The sequence below is a fragment of the Gracilinanus agilis genome, chromosome 3 (genome assembly GCF_016433145.1).
Source record: "Gracilinanus agilis isolate LMUSP501 chromosome 3, AgileGrace, whole genome shotgun sequence".
NCBI classification, from domain to species: Eukaryota; Metazoa; Chordata; class Mammalia; order Didelphimorphia; family Didelphidae; genus Gracilinanus; species Gracilinanus agilis.
Window position 1 is genome coordinate 151,766,526 of NC_058132.1, and position 19,171 is coordinate 151,785,696.

The window sequence follows — 19,171 nt, forward strand, 5'->3', positions numbered from 1 at the left end:
TTTCTAATTTAGTTTTCATCTGGGGATTTTTAATTTGCTCACTTTCTAATTTTTTGAGTTGCATGCCCAATTCATTAATCTCTGCCCTCCTTAATTTGTTAATATATGCACTCAAGGATATAAATTTCCCTGAGTACTGCCTTGGCTGCATCCCACAGAATTTGGTAGGATGTCTCATCATTGTCATTCTCTTTGATGAAATTGTTGATTGTTTCTATGATTTCTTCTTTGACAATTTGGTTTTGGAGAATCATATTGTTTAATTTCCAATTGTTTTTTGATTTGTTTGTCCAGGTGCCCTCACTAATTATTATTTTTATTGCATTATGATCTGAGAAGGTTACATTTATTATATCTGCTCTTTTGCATTTGTTTGCCATGATTCTATACCCTATTACATGGTCAATTTTTTGGTTTTCCTTTTCAATCTGGTCATTTTTGGTCTTCAGTTGACCTGTCTCACTTTCCAATTGCGAAATTCTGCCTTTTAAACTGTTATTTTCTTGCCAGATTTCTTCCATCTTCCTCAGCATTTCATTTTTAAACTCTTCCATAGCTTGTGACCATCTTTCATTTTTTTGGGGATGTTTGGATTTTTGTTTTCCCTCCTCTGTTGTCTGGATTTTCTCTGTGTAGAAGTTGTCCAGTGTTCCAGAGTTTCTCTTGATGGTCTTTTTCTTCTGGACTTCCTTATTGCTGGCCATTGTTAGCCCCGCCCCTTTTCAGCTTTGTGTTTGCACTCAGGGTCTGCCTGGGCCTTGCAAGCTCCCCCTCCCCCCCCACCTCCCGTCTCCTTATCCTTGGGGTCAGGCCTCCTGGTAGTTCCGGGTCTGCCCCTCTGCCCAAGGTTCCTTCAGCAGTCTTTGGGGCTGCTTCTACAGCTTCGATCCGGTCTGCACTGGGTCCTCACTGGAGGTCCAAGCCTGGGCTGGAGATAGTTATCCAAGCCTAGGGCACTGCCTTTGCCTTCGCAGATGCTCTTAGGGCCTGCCTTCACCCCTGCAGAAGGTAGTGAAAGTCCGTGGGCTGGAGATCTTTATTCGCACCTAAGGCGATGCCTTCAGTGCTTGGGAAAGGCGGTGTTTTAGAGGCCTTTGTTTTGGCCAGAGGTGGCGCCTTCACCCACATGGACGCTGGGGGGGGGGGGAGTCTGTGTGAGCCCCTAGCCACTTGGGGTCCCTCCTCTTGCAGCACACAGGTAGAAGCCCCGGGGCTGCCAGTGATTATCTGGTTGCCCCAGTCCTGTTTACCGGCTTGTGCGTTGGCGTTGTGAGAGGTGTGCTGGGGGGGGGCTTCTTCCTCTCGCGTTTTAGTGAGAGCTGTTTCACCCCTTTATAGCGTGGAAATGCCCCGATTCTGAGTACCTTCAATGCTGCGCCCTGTTGTGGGGTTCCTTCGTTCTTCTGAACTCGTTTTTATGTCCCCTTGAGGAGTCCTGTATGCTTCAGTCAGGAGAGATCGAGCAGCTGCTCCTTACTCTGCCGCCATCTTAACCCGAAAGCCTAGCCTCTTTCTGCATATGGCTTGAACTCAAGATCCTTCACCATCCTAATTGTTTTCTTCTGCGTACTTTCCAACTTACTACTATTGTTATGCCAGAAATTCTGGCCAATCTGTGATAAAACCCCGCAGGCAGAACTCTGAGCCAATAACCATTTATTAAAGGAACCTGGCCCCCTTTAATGCAAGGGACCTCAGATCTTCCTCACAATTTATGATGTCCCCTTGCTTCCAAGTCCAAATTTTTATAACCCAAATTCCATAGATGATCCAGACAGTACAGAACAAAGTGCAGCTTTTCATTGGTGGTCACATTTGTGGTTTCAAAGCAACGTGCAGGCAGGTCTCTACTCCAACCCTAACAGTGGGCAGAAGTTAGGCATTCTTCCAGCAAGCAGAGTCTCACTCAGTGCTGAGCAATTGAAGGAAAGGACAAAGTCATGGAGCTCCAAAAATAACTTGGGGACTTTCCTTCAGTGGTCACAGGAGGGGCAAGGCAAAACTATCTCCACTAACAGGATATACACCCATGGCTGACGAAGGGTCACTAGGACACTAGGAGGCTTCTCTCCCTAGGTTGGGGGAAGGAGAGATGTAAGAGAGGGTGGAGTTCCAGAGGTCTAGAGCAGTGGTTCCCAAACTTTTTTGGCCTACCGCCCCCTTTCCAGAAAAAATATTACTTAGCGCCCTGGAAATTAATTTTTTTTAAATTTTAATAGCAATTAATAGGAAAGATAAATGCACCTGTGGCCATCACTGCCCTCCTGTATCACTGCAACACCCACCAGGGGGCGGTGGTGTCCACTTTGGGAATCACTAGATAATCCCTTTCCTCATGTTGGGGGTTACTCATCAGACCACCTGGGTGGGGTTCTCTAGCTTTTTGTGTTTTAATTTAATTTATGGCTCTTAGTATAGAGCATTAAACCTGCTTCTTATGGCCCAGAAGTCTGGCATAGGAAAGAATCCCTTTAACCCAATATGAGCCCAATATGGATCAATATCTATGTGATTAAACTTGATTGACTACATGTGAATGTCGGTTTTTTGAGCAATTACTCATCAGTAATTCTGATTGAGAATAAATTTGGGATAGATTGTATCTATAAGTTATTAATACATCAATTATTTTTTACAGTCTTAAACCACGATGCCCCGAACTCAGTAAAATACAAAAGTTGAGATCCGAAGAGAACAGTAAAAGTGGAGTGTCATTTCCCTGTTCCAGATCACATTGGCTTTTTTGGCCACCACATCAGAATGCTGACATATTGAAGTATCAGTTCACTAAGAGCTCTTTATCGTATTCAGAACAATTGCTTTTTAGCTATACCTTTCCCATCTTAAACTTAGGAAGTTCATTTTTTTGTACCCAATATTATTCATCCCTGTTAAATTGTATCTTCTTATATTCAGTCCATTGCTCTAGCTTATCAAATTCCTTTTGGATCCTGATTCTGTCACCTAGTGTATAATCTGTTTTGCTCAACTTTTTGTTTTCTGCAAATTTTGTGAGCAAATCATGGTTTGATATGAGGAGATGAGATAAAGAGAGACAAATTGTCACCATAGATGGCTTCCAGTTATATAAGTAAAGTAGGAGATGGGGCCAACTGAGATTGAGGTTGGTAGATGGAGAATTGGGGATTTAGAAGAGGAGATTTTAACATCTGCTCTGATCAGGGCTGGCTTGATTAGATAACATGAAATTGTAGTGATTTCAGACAATAGAATTTGTTAATTTGCTTAGGAGCACAGAAAAAAGATGGTAAGGATTTTCCTAAGGCCCAGGCCTGAGCCTATCACTCCTCTGCTCACGTAATTCCAGTGGCTTCCTCTTATCCAGGGTCAAATACAGATTCCTCTGGAAAGCCTTTTACAACCTAGCTCCAACCTTTCCCTGCCTTGTTATATATTACTTTCCTTCACATGCTCAGCCAAACTAGCTATCTTTTTGTTCTATACACTTATTTCCTCTCTTTTCTGTGCTTTAGCAGAGACTGTAATGTGCTCTTTTCTCATTTCTGCCTCTTAAAAGCTCAGCCCAGGTGCTGCCTTCCATGCTAGGCCTTTGTGATTCCCTCCTAGGCACTAGTGATTCCCCCCCACCCCCAAATACCTTGTGTTTATTTTGTGTGTCTGTATGTGCATGTATATACACATGTACCATGTATATATGTGTGTGTATATGTATAAATATGTATCCATACTTATGTGCATGTAAATATGTTGTCTTCCCTGATAAATAGAAGCTCCTTGAGGTCAAGGAACTTTTTCATTTTTCATTAAGGATTAGCAGAATGAGGATAGTGGAAGAACCAGGTAAGGGTAAGTGTTATTGTAAAGGCTTTCAGATTGGAGGTGCCTTATTGGAATAGTCAGGATTATGAATGTTGGGGAAAGCCAGACAAGGTTGATGGATTGGGAGAACAAAAAAGGAGTGAAGGCCCAGAGGTCATGGTGGTGGTGAAAAGAGGCAGTTGGAGATATAGGACATGAAGTTGTAATGAGGATGGAAACTTCAGAGCTTAAAATGGTAGAGATAGAACTTTTTTTTTTTTTAAACCCTTACCTTCTGTCTTGGAGTCAATACTATGTATTGACTCCAAGGCAGAAGAGTGGTAAGGACTAGGCAATGGGGTTCAAGTGACTTGCCCAGGGTCACACAGCTGGGAAATGTCTGAGGCCAGATTTGAATCTAGGACCTCCCATCTCTAGGTCTGGCTCTCAATCCACTGAGCAACCCAGCTGCCCCCTAGAGGTAGAACTTCTTTGGGCAATGGTAGGTCTAAAATATAGCCATAATAATAAGAATATCAACAACAAAAATAATAACTAGCACTTGTATAATACCTTAAGGTTTGCAATACACTTTTTCCTAGTTGGTCATTTAGGTGTAAGATATAGAATAAAAACCACTTGTTAATTAATCCTTAGTCTACTAGGTATACTACTAGGTGATACAGTGGATAGAGTACTGGAATCAGGAGGAACAGAATTCAAAATCAGTCTGTGACACTTAACTAGCTGTATGATCCTGGGCAAATCCTTTAACCAGTCTGCCTCAGTTTCCTCAACTGAAAAATGGGAATAATAATAATAGCACCTACCTCAAAAGTAGTTGTGAGGATCAACTGAGATAATTATAAAGCACTTTGCACAGTGCCCAACACAAAGTAGTTACTACATAAATGTTAACTATTATTGTTTGATTGTGTAATTATTTAGTTATTCAGTTGTATCTTTGTGACTCTTTAAACCATGCTGCCCATGCAGTTTTCTTGGCAAAGATTCTGGAGTGGTTTGCCATTTCCATCTCCAGTTGAGGAAACTGAGGGAAAAGTGACTTTCCCAGGGTCACCCTATTCATAAATGTCTGAGGCCAGATTTGAATTTCCTGACTCCAGGCCCAGGGCTCTGTCCACTGAGTCATCTAACTGCCTTTGTCATCATTATCATTACAATTATTTAGCTATTATAATTTAGTACACTTGGAATTCAGGCCTCTAAGGTCCATTCTGTCCCTGAGATTCGTTTTTTCTTAAATAGAAGTCAGGGAAAAGGTTAATGAACTGAAAGACCAGGTTTTTCAAAGGGTCTTCATTGTGAATATTGTCAACAAGAATGATAATGTGGTTGAGGTAGAGAAGAAAAGTATAAGATGGAAACTGAAGTCTTTGAGGAAGGTAACAAAAGGTCTCAGTGGTTGTCAGGCACATAAATCTAGATAAAGCTAAATAAGGAACTCTTCACAAGTGCTTCCAGGTAGAGTTTAGCAAATGTCCCACTTTGTAGTTAATTTCAGAAAATCAGATACCTTCAGTTCAGAGCACAACTTTCTAATACTTTTGGCTCAGAGATATCAGGGCTTTGGGTGGTTTGTTTATTTTTATATGGAAAATATGTCCTCCATTATGGAGGGTACAAAATTGTTAGCTTTTTAAAGTAGCAATCTAATTTAGTTATATATTCTTTCAGGGTATTGAGATCTATAGTAATTCATATGCTAGTCCTTTTATTGAAAGGTAGAAGAATTTAGAATTGAAAGTAACCTTAGAAATCTTCTAGTCCCATCTCTACCCACAGTCAGTTTAAAGCTGGGGAAATAGTCCCAGTGTGTTGAAGTAATTTGTCCAGGGTTTCCCAGGTATGTGGTACAGCTGAACTAAATTCACTTCCTTTTCCCATTCCCACTTCAAGATCAATCAATTAGTCAACAAGCAGTTATTCAACAATAACTATTGTTCATTCTTTGTTTTTGAAGAGGACCAATGACATCATTGGGTGATGTCTTGACTTGCTAGTGAATTGAATTGAAGTGAAACAGAGTCACACAAAGCTGTCAGCCTTACTCCTCCAAGGTCATTGAGATCCAGAGGCAAGACACCATTCAAGATGACTGGCGATGGCCCAGGATTCAATCGATGGCCTCGTCATCTTTCCCATCTGCCCAAGCTCTAAGGCCTCTCATTCACCTGCTTCAGCCACCTTCATGGCTGATGGAACAGATTGTTCTCATCCACCCTTTCCACAAGGGGAGTCCTTACATGCCTGGTTTAGATGCACCCCCTAACTCACCGAGGGCTGTGCGCCTGTAGGTAACTCTCAGCCTGGTTTAGCCCGTCTGCTGACATGGTTTTACTGGGATGTGGCTGCTGTGGATGCTACAGCTTCTTGGAGCCACAGAGGAGAGGTAGGTGAGATATGGACACCCAAAGTAGATGAGCAGCCCTGAAAAGGGCTTGTTGAGGCCCACACCAAAGGTGCTAATCCTCCCTGAACACCCCACTGACTTCCATCAGACATATTCTGTGAGTCATTTTACCAGTGCCAGTGACGGTGTTAGAACTGATCTATCTACACCAGTGATTCCCAAAGTGGGCACTACTGCCCCCTGTGGGTGCTGCAATGATCCAGGGGGGCGGTGATGGCCGCAGGTGCATTTATATTTCCTATTAATTGCTATTAAAATTAAAAAATATATTAATTTCCACGGGACTAAGTAATATTTTTTCTGGAAAGGGGGCAGTAGGCCAAAAAAGTTTGGTAATCACTAGTCTACACTGTCAGCAATATTCTTTCCTGACAAGAAATTATTTTTGAGATGGTTGGAATAGATTTGTGTGGCTATGGAACGGGACAAAACTGACAAGTTTGTGGTTGACTTATTGTATATCAAAACTCTTGATGTTTGTAGCATTAGAAGCAGTCTAACCAATTGGACCAAAGATCCACAGAAAAAATAAATATCCAATAAGAGCTGAGATTAAGTAGAGGAAAGTTACCTTAGGTAACTAATTGAGTAACTAATACATTTAAGATTTACATATTTAGCAAATCTTGAAATATTTGTTTTTTTGTTTTCCCTAGGAAGAATTTGTGAAATGGAAGGGATCACTGTTTTTTCGATTTGTAAGTTCTCTAGTGGATCAACATCCAGAAATTTCCAGGTATTATATCTTTTCCTCAAAATCTTGGTACAGCACATTATTTAATTGAAATCTAACTAATAACCTATAGGTTTTATTTCCTCTTTTCTGCCTAATTAGTTTAGTGTTGAGATTCAGTGAATCTTTATAAAATTTGTGAAAGTAATGGTAAGCTTTGAACATCAGGCAAAGTTTATTTACAAATGTTAGCAACATTGGGCAGCATATAATTTTCTTAGTATTAACTATTCTTTGTAACTCTCCTTAAAAGTTCTAATAAGAAAACATGGCTTGGTTCTGTTAGAATTTATTTTATTTTATTTTTTTAATATTTTTTTAGAAAAATTTTCAATGGTTACACGATTCTTGTTTTTACTTTTCCCTTCACTCCCCTTCACACTCCCCCCCATATCCAATGCACATTTCCACTGGTTTTAACATGTGTGATCAATCGAGACTTATTTACATATTATTGATAGTTGCATTTGTGTGGTCATTTAGTGTAACATCCCCAACCATGTCCGCATCAACCCATATGTTGAAGCGGTTGTTTTTCTTCTGTTTCCACTCCTGCAATTCTTCCTCTGAATATGGGTAGCATTCTTTTCCATAAATCCCTCAGAATTGTCCTGGGTCATTGCATTGCTGCTAGTACAGAAGTCCATTACATTCTATTTTACCACGGTGTAGTGGTCTCTGTGTACAATGTTCTCTTGGTTCTGCTCCTTTCATTCTGCATCAGTTCCTGGAGGTCTTTCCAGTTCACATGGAATTCCTCCAGTTTATTATTCCTTTGAGCACAATAGTATTCCATCACCAGCCTATACCACAGTTTGTTCAGCCATTCCCCAATTGAAGGGCATACCCTCACTTTCCAGTTTTTTGCCACCACAAAGAGCGCAGCTATAAATATTTTCATACAATTCTGTTTATCTATGATCTCTTTGGGGTACAAACCCAGCAATGCTATGGCTGGATCTGAGGGCAGGCAGTCTTTTAGAGCTCTTTGGGCATAGTTCCAAATTGCCATCCAGAATGGTTGGATCAATTCACAACTCTACCAGCAATGCATTAATGTCCCAATTTTGCCACATCCCCTCCAACATTCATTACTCTCCCCTTCTTTCATTTTAGCCAATCTGCTAGGTGTGAGGTGATATCTCAGAGTTGTTTTGATTTGCATTTCTCTAATTATTAGAGATTTAGAACACTTTCTCATGTGCTTATTGATAGTTAATTTCTTTATCTGAAAATTGCCTATTCATGTCCCTTGCCCATTTATCAATTGGGGAATGGCTTGGTTTTTTATACAATTGATTTAACTCCTTGTATATTTGAGTAATTAGACCTCTGTTAGAATTTTTTGTTATAAAGATTTTTTCCCAATTTGTTGTTTCCCTTCTGATTTTGGTTGCATTGTTTTTGTTTGTACAAAACCTTTTTAATTTAATTTAATCAAAATTATTTATTTTACATTTTGTAATTTTTTTCTAATTCTTGGCTTGGTTTTAAAATTTTCCCTTTCCCATAGATCTGACAGGTATACTATTCTATGTTCACCTAATTTTCTTATCGTTTCCTTTTTTATATTCAAGTCATTCACCCATTCTGAATTTATCTTGGTGTAGGTTGTGAGATGTTGATCTAAATCTAATCTCTCCCTTATTGTTTTCCAATTTTCCCAACAGTTTTTGTCAAATAGTGGATTTATGTCCCAAAAGTTGCGCTCTTTGGGTTTATCATAGACAGTCTTGCTGATGTCACTTACCCCAAGTCTATTCCACTGATCCTCTCTTCTGTCTCTTAGCCAGTACCATATTGTTTTGATGACTGCAGCTTTATAGTATAGTTTAATATCTGGTACAGCTAGGCCACCTTCCTTCACGTTTTTTTTTTTTTTTCATTATTTCCCTTGATATTCTTGATCTTTTGTTATTCCAAATGAACTTTGTTATAGGTTTTTCTAATTCAGTAAAAAAGTTTTTTGGTAGTTTGATAGATATGGCACTAAATAGTTAAATCAATTTGGGTAGAATGGTCATTTTTATTATGTTAGCTCATCCTACCCACGAGCAATCAATATTTTTCCAATTGTTTAGATCTAGTTTTAATTGTTTGGAAAGTGTTTTGTAGTTGTGTTCATATAATTCCTGTTTTTGTTTTGGTAGATAGATTCCTAAGTATTTTATATTGTCTAGGGTGATTTTAAATGGTGTTTCTCTTTCTACCTCTTGCTGCTGTGATGTGTTGGAGATACAAAGAAATGCTGATGATTTATGTGCATTTATTTTGTATCCTGCAACTTTGCTAAAGTTGTTGATTATTTCTACTAGCTTTTTAATTGATTCTCTGGGATTTTTTTAAGTAGACCATCATATCATCTGCAAAAAATGATAGCTTAGTCTCCTCATTACCTATTATTAGGAGGAAAATCATTTAGTATTAGTTACATATAGTTTATATGGACCTAGCAGGAAGGGCTGGAGGATTCCAAGATGGAATGAAGGAGCAGGAAGTAGGGCTTGTGCTCTGAGAGAGACTCCATTAGTGGTTGGCACAAACTCTTGCTAGCCCTGGGACATCTCAGACCTGTATCCTGATTCCCTGGGATCCTGAGTGGTGGTGGCTTTCAGCAAGTGGACAAGACCTGCAGAGCTGCACCAAGTGGAGGAGGGGTTTGGGATCTGGTGGACAGCATCTCAAGCACACTCTCTCTACTTGGGTACCTTGGACCACCTTGGCTTTTGGCATCCTGTGATCATCTTTGGATTACCATGAGAACCCTCAAAGCCACCCTCAGGCCCTTTAACTGTGCTGGTCAAACCTGGAACCAGGTTTGAAGCAGCCTTCCCAGTGACTCCAGAACTGCTCCTTTGAGCCCTGCCTGGCCTAGGTCAATTAGAGTTAGAGTAGGCGAGTCCTCCCCTTGCCCCTGTGATTTGCCCTTTTGGGTTTTAAGTGTAGAATCCCCTGTCCCACCTTGATTAGTAAATCATAATTAAAACTGTTAAAACCCTTTACTTTGCCTGCTGGTTCCAAAGACCCTGGCCTAGGGTGAGCAGAGTGACAGTTGGGGCTAATTGCCATTTTTGATTCTTGGTCTCCCTATCCTGGCAGGTCCTGTCTCTCCTTCAACCCAGTGTGTGTACCCACAAACCATTAGGACACATTTACATCCCTGGTGCCCCATCTTTTTACACTATTTTAATACCTTAAATTTCTTTTTCTTCTCTAATTGCTACTGCTAGTGTTTCTAGTACAATGTTAAATAATAGAGGTGATAATGGGCACCCTTGTTTCATGCCTGATCTTATTGGAAAGGCTTCTAATTTATCCCTATTGCAGATGATGCTTGTTGATGGTTTTAGATATATACTGTTTATTGTTTTTAGGAAAGGTCCTTCTCCTTATACTTTCTAATATTTTCAATAGGAATGGATGTTGTATTTTGTCAAAGGCTTTTTCAGCATTATTGAGATAATCATGTAGTTTTTGTTGGTTTGCTTGTTGATATGGTCAATTATGTGAATGGTTTTCCTGATGTTGAACCATCCTTGCATTCCTGGTATCTTTTTGCTAGTATTCTACTTAAGATTTTTGCATCTATGTTCATTAAGGAGATCAGTCTGTAGTTTTCTTTCTCTGTTTTTGACCTACCTGGCTTTGGGATCAGTACCATATTTTTATCATAAAAGGAATTTGGTAGAACTCCTTCTTTGCTTATTATGTCAAATAGTTTGTATAGTATTGGAATTAGTTGTTCTTTGAATGTTTGATAGAATTCACCTGTGAATCCATCAGGCCCTGGCGATTTTTTCTTAGGGAGTTCTTTGATGGCTTGTTCAATTTATTTTTCTGATATGGGATTATTTAAGTATTCTATTTCTTCTGTCAATCTAGGCAATTTGTATTTTTGTAAATATTCATCCATATCACCTAGATTGCTATATTTATTGCCATATAATTGGGCAAAATAGTTTTTAATGATTGCCTTAATTTCCTCTTCGTTAGAGGTGAGGTCTCCCTTGCTTTCTTGAGAGATCATTGGCTTCTAATTGCCCAATTCTAACCATTAGAGACTGGTTTTCCTTTTCAAAAAGGGGAGGGGAGGGGAAGAGGGAGGGAATTCATTAGGCCTTAAAAAATAAAAAGAGGTGAATAATAAGGGAGAAGGTGGAAAGGGAAGTAAATCAAGGGAGAGAACAAGGGGGACTGGTCTAAAACAAACCACTAGTTTAAAAGGAAATAGGGTAAGAAGAAGGGGTAGAACTAGGAGAGGATACCAAAATGTTGGGGAATACACAACTGATAATTATAACTCTGAACGTGAATGGGAGGAACTCACCCATAAAACAGAAGCAAATAGCAGAGTGGATTAGAAACCAAAATCCTACCATATGTTTGTTGAATAATTTCTTTTGGTATGGAGTCCAAATTTCTATTAATTTCTGGTTTTTCAGGAAGACCAATGATTGTCAAATTGTCTCTTCTAGACCTGTTTTCTTGATCTGTCCATTTTTCAGTGAGGTATTTCATGTTTCTTTCTATTTTATCAGTCTTTTGACTTTGCTTTATTTGTTCTTGATGTCTTGAGAGATCATTGGCTTTTAATTGCCCAATTCTAGCCATTAGAGACTGGTTTTCCTTTTCAATCTGGTCTATCTGGTTCTTCAAGGCTTCCAGCTGGTCATTTCTGATCTTCAGTTTGCTTATCAATTCATTTGATTTCTGAGCCTCACTTTCCAATTGCAAAATTCTGCCTTTTGAACTATTATTTTCTTGCCAGATCTCTTCCATCTTTCTCATAATCTCAGATTTGAACTCTTCAAGATCTTGTGACCCCTTTTCATATTTTTGGGAAGGTTTGGATGTCTTTAATTGTTTGTCCTCCTCTGTTTTCTGGATTTTTTTCTGTGCAGAAGTTATCAAGTCTTTGAATTTTTTTCTTGGTCTTCTTGTTTATTTCTTGGGTCTTGCTTGGCATCATTGTACTTTATTGGCCAGAAGGCTGAGTAAGGCAATCTGATTCTCTTTGTATGGAGTTAGGGAGCAGTTTTTTTGCCTGAGGCTACTTTGTGAGTCTCTTGGCTTCTCTGGGGGCCCTCCTGGGGTCTCTGGTCTAGCTGTTTCCAAGGTCAAGCTCCCTTGTTCCTAGCCAGCTGCCCAGAGCTTGGGACTTGTCCCATGCTTGCTCCTCCACCTGAGGTTTTCCCCCTGAGTCTGAACGTGCTGGGCGCTGCTGCTGCCTCTCTCAGCCCCACTCCCATGTCCAAGGTCTGAGTATTCCAGCCACCTGGGGTTTCAGGTCTTGCTGCTCTCAGGGGCAAGCTCCTAGTGGTGCCAGCTAGCTGCCAAGGAGCTAGATTTTGTGCCCCTGCTCGCTCTAACTCTGGAGCGCAGCCTCCGCCTCTGGTACTGTGGGTGGGGTGGGGGAGGGTTGATCCGCTTGTGTTTTGATGGGAGCTATTTCCCCCCCTTATAGTGTGGAAGTGCCCAGATCCCACGTACATTCAATACTGTGCCCTTTTGTGGGGTCCCTTCTTTCATCTGGATTTTGTTTTCTTGTCCTTTGGATGTACTCTATATCTGTTGGTAAGGAGAGAAAGTCCCCCTGCCTCTACTCTGCCACCATCTTAACCCGCTCAATTAGAATTTATAGAGCAGTAGCTGTGGGCTTCTGATTTAGTTTTGTTGACCTAGTTTAATCATCTATCAGAGATTCTTGAGCTTCAAAAAATATGTACAGTCTTGCCTCACTATAACGCAGCTTCCCTGTATCATGGGTTAAAAAAAACAACTGATTCTGTATCACAGAGTTTTTGCTATATCATGGGATTTTGTGGATGAATACCATACTATACACAATGGAAATGCAGTATGGTGCTACTGCTTGTGCAAAGGCCACCAGCCACAGCGTTGTGTTCTGTATCCTGGGCACTGATTGGCTCACTGACTATAGCATTGGTCTCTTTACTCTCCTGTTACTTTTCGGATTTTCACCTATTGTGGGGGTCTCTGATAGGTGAGGGATCACTGTATCTTAATATATAGTGTAGGTGTGTAAAGAGAGGAATCTTTTTTTTTTTTTAATTTTTTTTTAAACCCTTAACTTCTGTGTATTGGCTCCTAGTTAGAAGAGTGATAAGGGCTAGGCAATGGGGGTCAAGTGACTTGCCCAGGGTCACACAGCTGGGAAGTGTCTGAGGCCGGATTTGAATCTAGGACCTCCCGTCTCTAGGCCTGGCTCTCAATCCACTGAGCTACCCAGCTGCCCCCTAATGAGAGGAATCTTAATAGTTGGAATGAAGCACTATATGGAGCAGAGTATATGAATGAATGAAGCACTTATTATGTCCAAGATGCAAATAGCAAAGCTGCTTTCAAGGAGTTCACTTTCAAATGAGGGAGACAACATATAGAGGAGATTTTAGCTGCAAATTGGACAGAAAGGCCTCAGTAGTCTTTGGGAAAGGTATAATTATTTATATTGCACCTACTATGTGCCAGGCACTGTGCTGAGTGTTTTATAAAAAACAAATATTATCTCATTTGATCTTTACAACAACCGCTCAAGCAGAGGTACTATTATTGCCCCCATTTTTTTTATAGTTGAAGAAATTAATGCAGACAGAGGCTAAATGCCTACCTCTGCCTACTTCTGTCCACCCAATCAAAACCCAAGTAGTTCCTGTCTACAGACAAGGGTGTCCATTAGGGTCTCCATTCTCCTTACTTATCTATGGTCACAGAACTAGTAGGCTTTTGAGACTGAGCTCAGGTCTTCCTGGCTCTAACTCCACTGAGCCACCAGATCCCTCTAGGGTGCAGCAGCAAGCAAATAGTAATGGACCTTTCTTTAAAACCATTTCCACTGATAGATTCTCATCTGTTTCTGAACTTGAACCATTTGACAAGTCCCAAGATAACATAGAGATGAGTTTTACAAGGGTGAGACACTTAAATATAGGGAGCTAGGAAAGAAAAGAAAACATGATTCTTTGCCAATTGTTAATTCCTATCCTTCTGTAACAGATTTCCTTTGAAATTTATTTTCAAGAGGGTGAGAAATGATCTGTGACAGAACACAAGACTACTGGATTATGTTGTATGAATAATTTTTTATAGCAAGTCTGAAATTGGAAAAGGGCATGTTGAATGCCATGGCAAAAGCAACCACTATTGGGAAAAGGTCTTTAAGGAGTTCATTAGCTATAAATAGCTTATAATAATGGGTTTCTCTGGTTCTAAATATGGTCTCAAATATTTTCCTCTTTGCTCTCTATAGAAGGACTTTAGTTTCCATTGGATATTTTTTAAGAGAACATTTCATATGTAACAAAACAGTAAGAGAAGGTTAATGGTCTAGTTCATATTCTCTAAAGCCATAAATATAAAGTCAAGCATTCTTCCCCAGCCTTCCTCATGTCCCCCCAAAGCTACCCACCCCTTCCTTTTTGTCCTCTGGAACACAGAGGACTGTGCCAAACTTATTTTCATCTTAAATCTTTTGCTTTCTCATTCCTTCTATCTCCTGACTCTCACTGAGTCTTGGCTCTCTCCTGATGACTGAGATTCTGGCCATACTTTTTAGTACTCACCCTCACTCAATCTTTTTGGCTTAATGGTCGAGATGGGGGGAGTTGGAATACTTTTTGCTCCCAGTCCAGGTTCTCTGCCTACTTCCATCCACCCAATCAAAATCCAAGTAGCTCTTGTCTACACACAAGGTTGTCCGTTAGGGGTCTCCATTCTTCTTTCTTCCTCATTGAGTTAAGTATCTAGTTCACAGTCTTTCTCTCCTCCCCAAATCCTGCCCCTATACTAGGGAACTTAAACATACATATGATAATCCCTCATAACTCCTTAATTTTCTAGTTCTTTAACTTACTCATTGCCTGTGACTTACTCATTGCCTGTGACTTACTCTTCTGCCTCGTCTTAGGCATATATAAAGATGGTCCTACCTGATATTGTCATCACTCATATATGTATCACTTCCATGTTTGTGAATTCTGAAATTCCCTTATCTAGTTAGTCTTTTGGCAATGCATCTCTCCCTCTGTTTTTGAATACCAAATATTTCTCTTTTTTTAACCTTCCATCTTAGAATCAATACTTTGTATAGATTCTAAAGCAGAAGAACGGTAAAGTGAAGGTTAAGTGATTTGCCCAGGGTCATGTGGCTAGGAAATGTCTGAGGTCAGATTTGAATTCAGGACCTCCTGTCTCTAGGCACCGCTTTCAACTTGCTGAGCCACCTCATTGCCCCTCAAAAACAAATCTTACTCTTTGTCCACGTTGTGATCTCTGAGCCATTGAGGCCTCAAGTTGTTTTTTTTGTTTTTTTTGTACTCACAACATTTTCCTTTCCCCATCATGACTCATTAGTGACCCAGTTCAACTCTGCTGTTTTCTTCTTGAGTCCCTGACCATTTATATTGCCATTTGTACCCTTAGACTTAGATCACTCCTGCCATCTGCTGCCTTTTCTCTTACGCATATGCTTATGGGACATCTAGTCTGAGACATTTCATAGGCAGTTGGAGATAAGCAATAGGAAGAGTTGGGGATGCCACAGGGGGCAATCTGCTGGAGAAGGCAGAATGGAATGGTGTTCCAGGTCTGGTGCTATCCAGTCCCTTTTTTTGGGTAACTGGGAGGGCATGTACTATGTTAATGATGTAAAACCCTCCTATTTTAAAATTAATTATGCTTCTAATACAGGACCCAGGTCTTTACAACTTTTGGCATAATACCTAATGTTATCCCAAGCATAATTAGAGGCATTTCTTAATGTTTTCTTAATAGGGGTAAATTTTTTACATATAAAAATTCTCTGACTTTTTTTTTTAATGCTAGATGAGTCATTTGAACATAAAAGAATATTGGTACCTAAAAAATACTGTGAATCTATTATGGAGGAGAAGGATTATGATACAGAAAGGAATTTGGAAGGTAATGGGATGAGAAAAAAATTTTTATAGTGGAAAAAATGGCTTTTCCTCTTTTCTTTTACCATCTTAATCCCCCTACTGATAAACTATGCCCATGCAAGTTCAGCTTCCTACATTCTGAGATTTGGTTCAAAACATAGTTTAAACTCTGAAACCATGCTTTTCCTACCTCCTAAAAGAGCAGTCAGACTATAATGTTTTCCTTTCCTTTCCCTAGCCTAAAAACCAGAAGTTTTTAATTTGCTTTAAATCTACTCAAGATCTCCCATAAAGCTACTTGTTCATGAATATTTCACAAGGAGATCACCAGCAGTGGCAATGGGATGAATTTATTTTGAATCCAGATTGAATTCATTAAAGCTCTAAGAACATACAAGTTGGCATGGGAATTATAGTTGGTTTTCATGTTAAACTGACCTTCAGCAATGTGTTCCTCCAAATGAAACTCTTGAGATAGTTTCTCGTGAGCCCACTAGATGGTGCCATTGCAGCACCATAGTCACTGTTGTTAGTAAAGGAACACTGCCAATGTCTAGGGGGTACTTATTTAGCAAATCTCTGCTTTAGGCTGGCATACAAAACTTGGCCTGGGTTGAAGTCTGGACTGTTAGATTTTGCTGCCTCTTACTGAATTTAAAAATGGAAATGATTAGACACTTCTTCCTTTTTTGGCCTTCTAGGGTTATTTGCAAATGTAGCCTTTTATCTTTAGTAGAATGATACTCATTTTGCAAGGTTGGTTGTTGCTCTAGTTTAACTCTCTCTGTTTTCTATAGGATGAAATAACTGAATCTGCCAGGATTAGCAGAGAAGTGGGGCTCTAATTTTTCCATCCATATTAATTGCTCTGCTAAACTGTTGAGTTTTCCAGTAGAACTATTGGGATTTAATAATCCACTCACCTGCAAAGTTGTGAAAAATTTCACCTGAAAAAGACAACATGGTTAACCAACAGCCCCTTTCCCAAGTTTGTAAAAGTATCAGATTTTGAATGTTTAGTTCAGATTGGAACTTGAACCTTTAAAAAGCCAACCTATATAATGACAGAGATCAGTGTTAGATGGCACCTACCACCTGTAGCTTCTAAATTCTCATGCTGAGATGCTTGACTGACTCAGCTTTCATTTTAGTCCTGAATTGCCTGTATGAAGCCAGCCTTTTAACAATTAACTTTGTTAATTTTATTTATTTTGATGGCCCATTAAGTGAACTACCCACTAGGGGATAGAATTGCAGGGTGCACAACAGCCTCCTGATACTTACTCTCTTGACTTCATTTGTCAATAGATTAACATTTAACATTCTAAGTAGAGCCTGTGTAGGGTTCCTTCTTATGGAGATAGTGTAGGTAATTCTGAGAATCAATAGTAATTGATGTAAGTTACTTTAAATTTCAAGGAGATTTTCTAACCTTCCAGATTTAACAGTGATCCAATCTAGCCACTATTACTTGGGGGAAAAGCAAATATTGCTATAACATGACAAACAATGATAATAAAACATTAGTTTAGTGAATTGTATATGAGGAATTTTTGATAAAACCTTATCAGGTTTTTAACAGACCTAAGAGGCTTTCTTCTGTCTCAAATTTATCCACCATCTTTACTTGACTAGGAAGAGTTCTCTTCTGGAGTCTAACTCTTCTCTGCCAAAATGTTGCTGGTTTTTTTTTTTGAGGTTTCCCAGGCTCACAGACCTTAGCATTATCCTTGATTCCTCACTATCCCTCATACCATATATCCAGTAATTTTCTAAGTCTTATTTTTTCTACCTTTATAAAATCTTTTTTCCCACTCCTATGGCCATCACTCCAGGTTTGGCCCTTATCACTTGCCATCTGGATGATTACAGTAGCCTTCTAATTGGCCTCTAAGACTCAGGTCTCTCCATATGTGGATCCATTCTCTACATAGATGCCAAAGTTGTATATGTGTGTGTGTGTGTGTGTATTTATATAATAATAATTATTATTTACACATATGTACATTATTATTAATAAATTATTATTTACATATACATATATTATTTACATATACATATATTATTATTATTTACATATGTATGTAAATAATAATAATAATAACTAGCATTTATTTAGTGCCTGCTATGTTCCACACACTGCTTTACAAATATTTGAAATGATTTATGTCACTTTCTTAATAAATTTTCCCAGTTGCCTCTAGGATCAATTATAAGTACCTAGGCTTGTCATTTAACACCCTTAATCTAATCGTAATCTACCTTGCCAACAGTGTATTACTTTCCTTTTCTTACTCTACATTATAGTCAGATTGCATTCTTATTGTTGGCATACACAACATTCCCATCTTCTAACTCCCTTAACTGGCTGTTCTCCATGCCTAGCATGCATTCCTGTCTTACTTTCACTTCTCAAAATTCTGCTTACGTTATACCTTCTCCATGAAGCCTTCCCTATTCCCCTCACCCTCAGCTCCTAGTACCTTCCTCTCAAAACATTTACCTTATATTTATTTTGTATATATTTGTTTATATACATCTTGTCTCTCAATGGAATATAAGTCCTGTGAGGGGAGACGTTGTTTGATTTGTGTCTTTACATACCCCGCTCCTAGCACAATGGATAGTAGTCACTTAATAAATGATTGTCGATTGATTGATTGATTGCCATACACAGCTGGTTAGAGACAGCATAGTTTATCTTGGATTTACTGATTAGCTATCATTATAGCAAACTCATGTTTCATATTGGCCCTGAGTATATTTTTTCCCAGGGATTTCCCTCCATTTAAATAGAAACACTTTCTTGCCTTCACAAGATCTCCAAACAGCTTCTTCCTGTTTCTTAAGTGAATAGTCAGCTCTTAGTTACCAGCGTACATTGCTTGCTCCCCATTATTAATATTAGTCTAAGGAAAAACTTTAGGCAGTTGAATTTCTAGAAAAATACTTAATTCATTCCAAAGCCAAATATAAGTTATTTTTGGATTGACAGTGCTATTGTTCCCTCTATGTTAAATTATCATTGAGAATTGAGAGTATCCCATTTAACAGCAGAGTGGGGCATGAGGTATGTCTATGTGTCCTTGTCACTTTAAGGCTTTGTAATGAGAAATAAAGGCGGTTTCTCAAGTTTGACCTCATCACCAGCAAGGATACATGAAGGAAGAGAGGACCATAACTACCAACATGCTCCTTTCAAATTTAATTTCAAACGTGTAAAAATTTTTTTGAGTTCCAAATTCTTTCTCTTTCTTCCTTCCTTCCCTCCTCCACCCATTCCTTCTTCTAATTTTGTGAGGAGGCCCA

At 39.2% G+C, this 19,171-nt stretch overlaps 1 protein-coding gene across 1 annotated transcript in view; it reads left to right on the forward strand.

Annotated features, from left to right (window-relative positions):
* The window catches only part of NCAPD3 (non-SMC condensin II complex subunit D3), a 122,814-nt gene that overhangs the window by 81,608 nt on the left and 22,035 nt on the right, over positions 1 to 19,171 (forward strand). Inside the window, exon 24 of the mRNA XM_044668321.1 lies at positions 6,871 to 6,950. Coding sequence (XP_044524256.1) covers positions 6,871 to 6,950 — 80 coding nt within the window. The remainder of the gene's footprint in view (positions 1 to 6,870; positions 6,951 to 19,171) is intronic.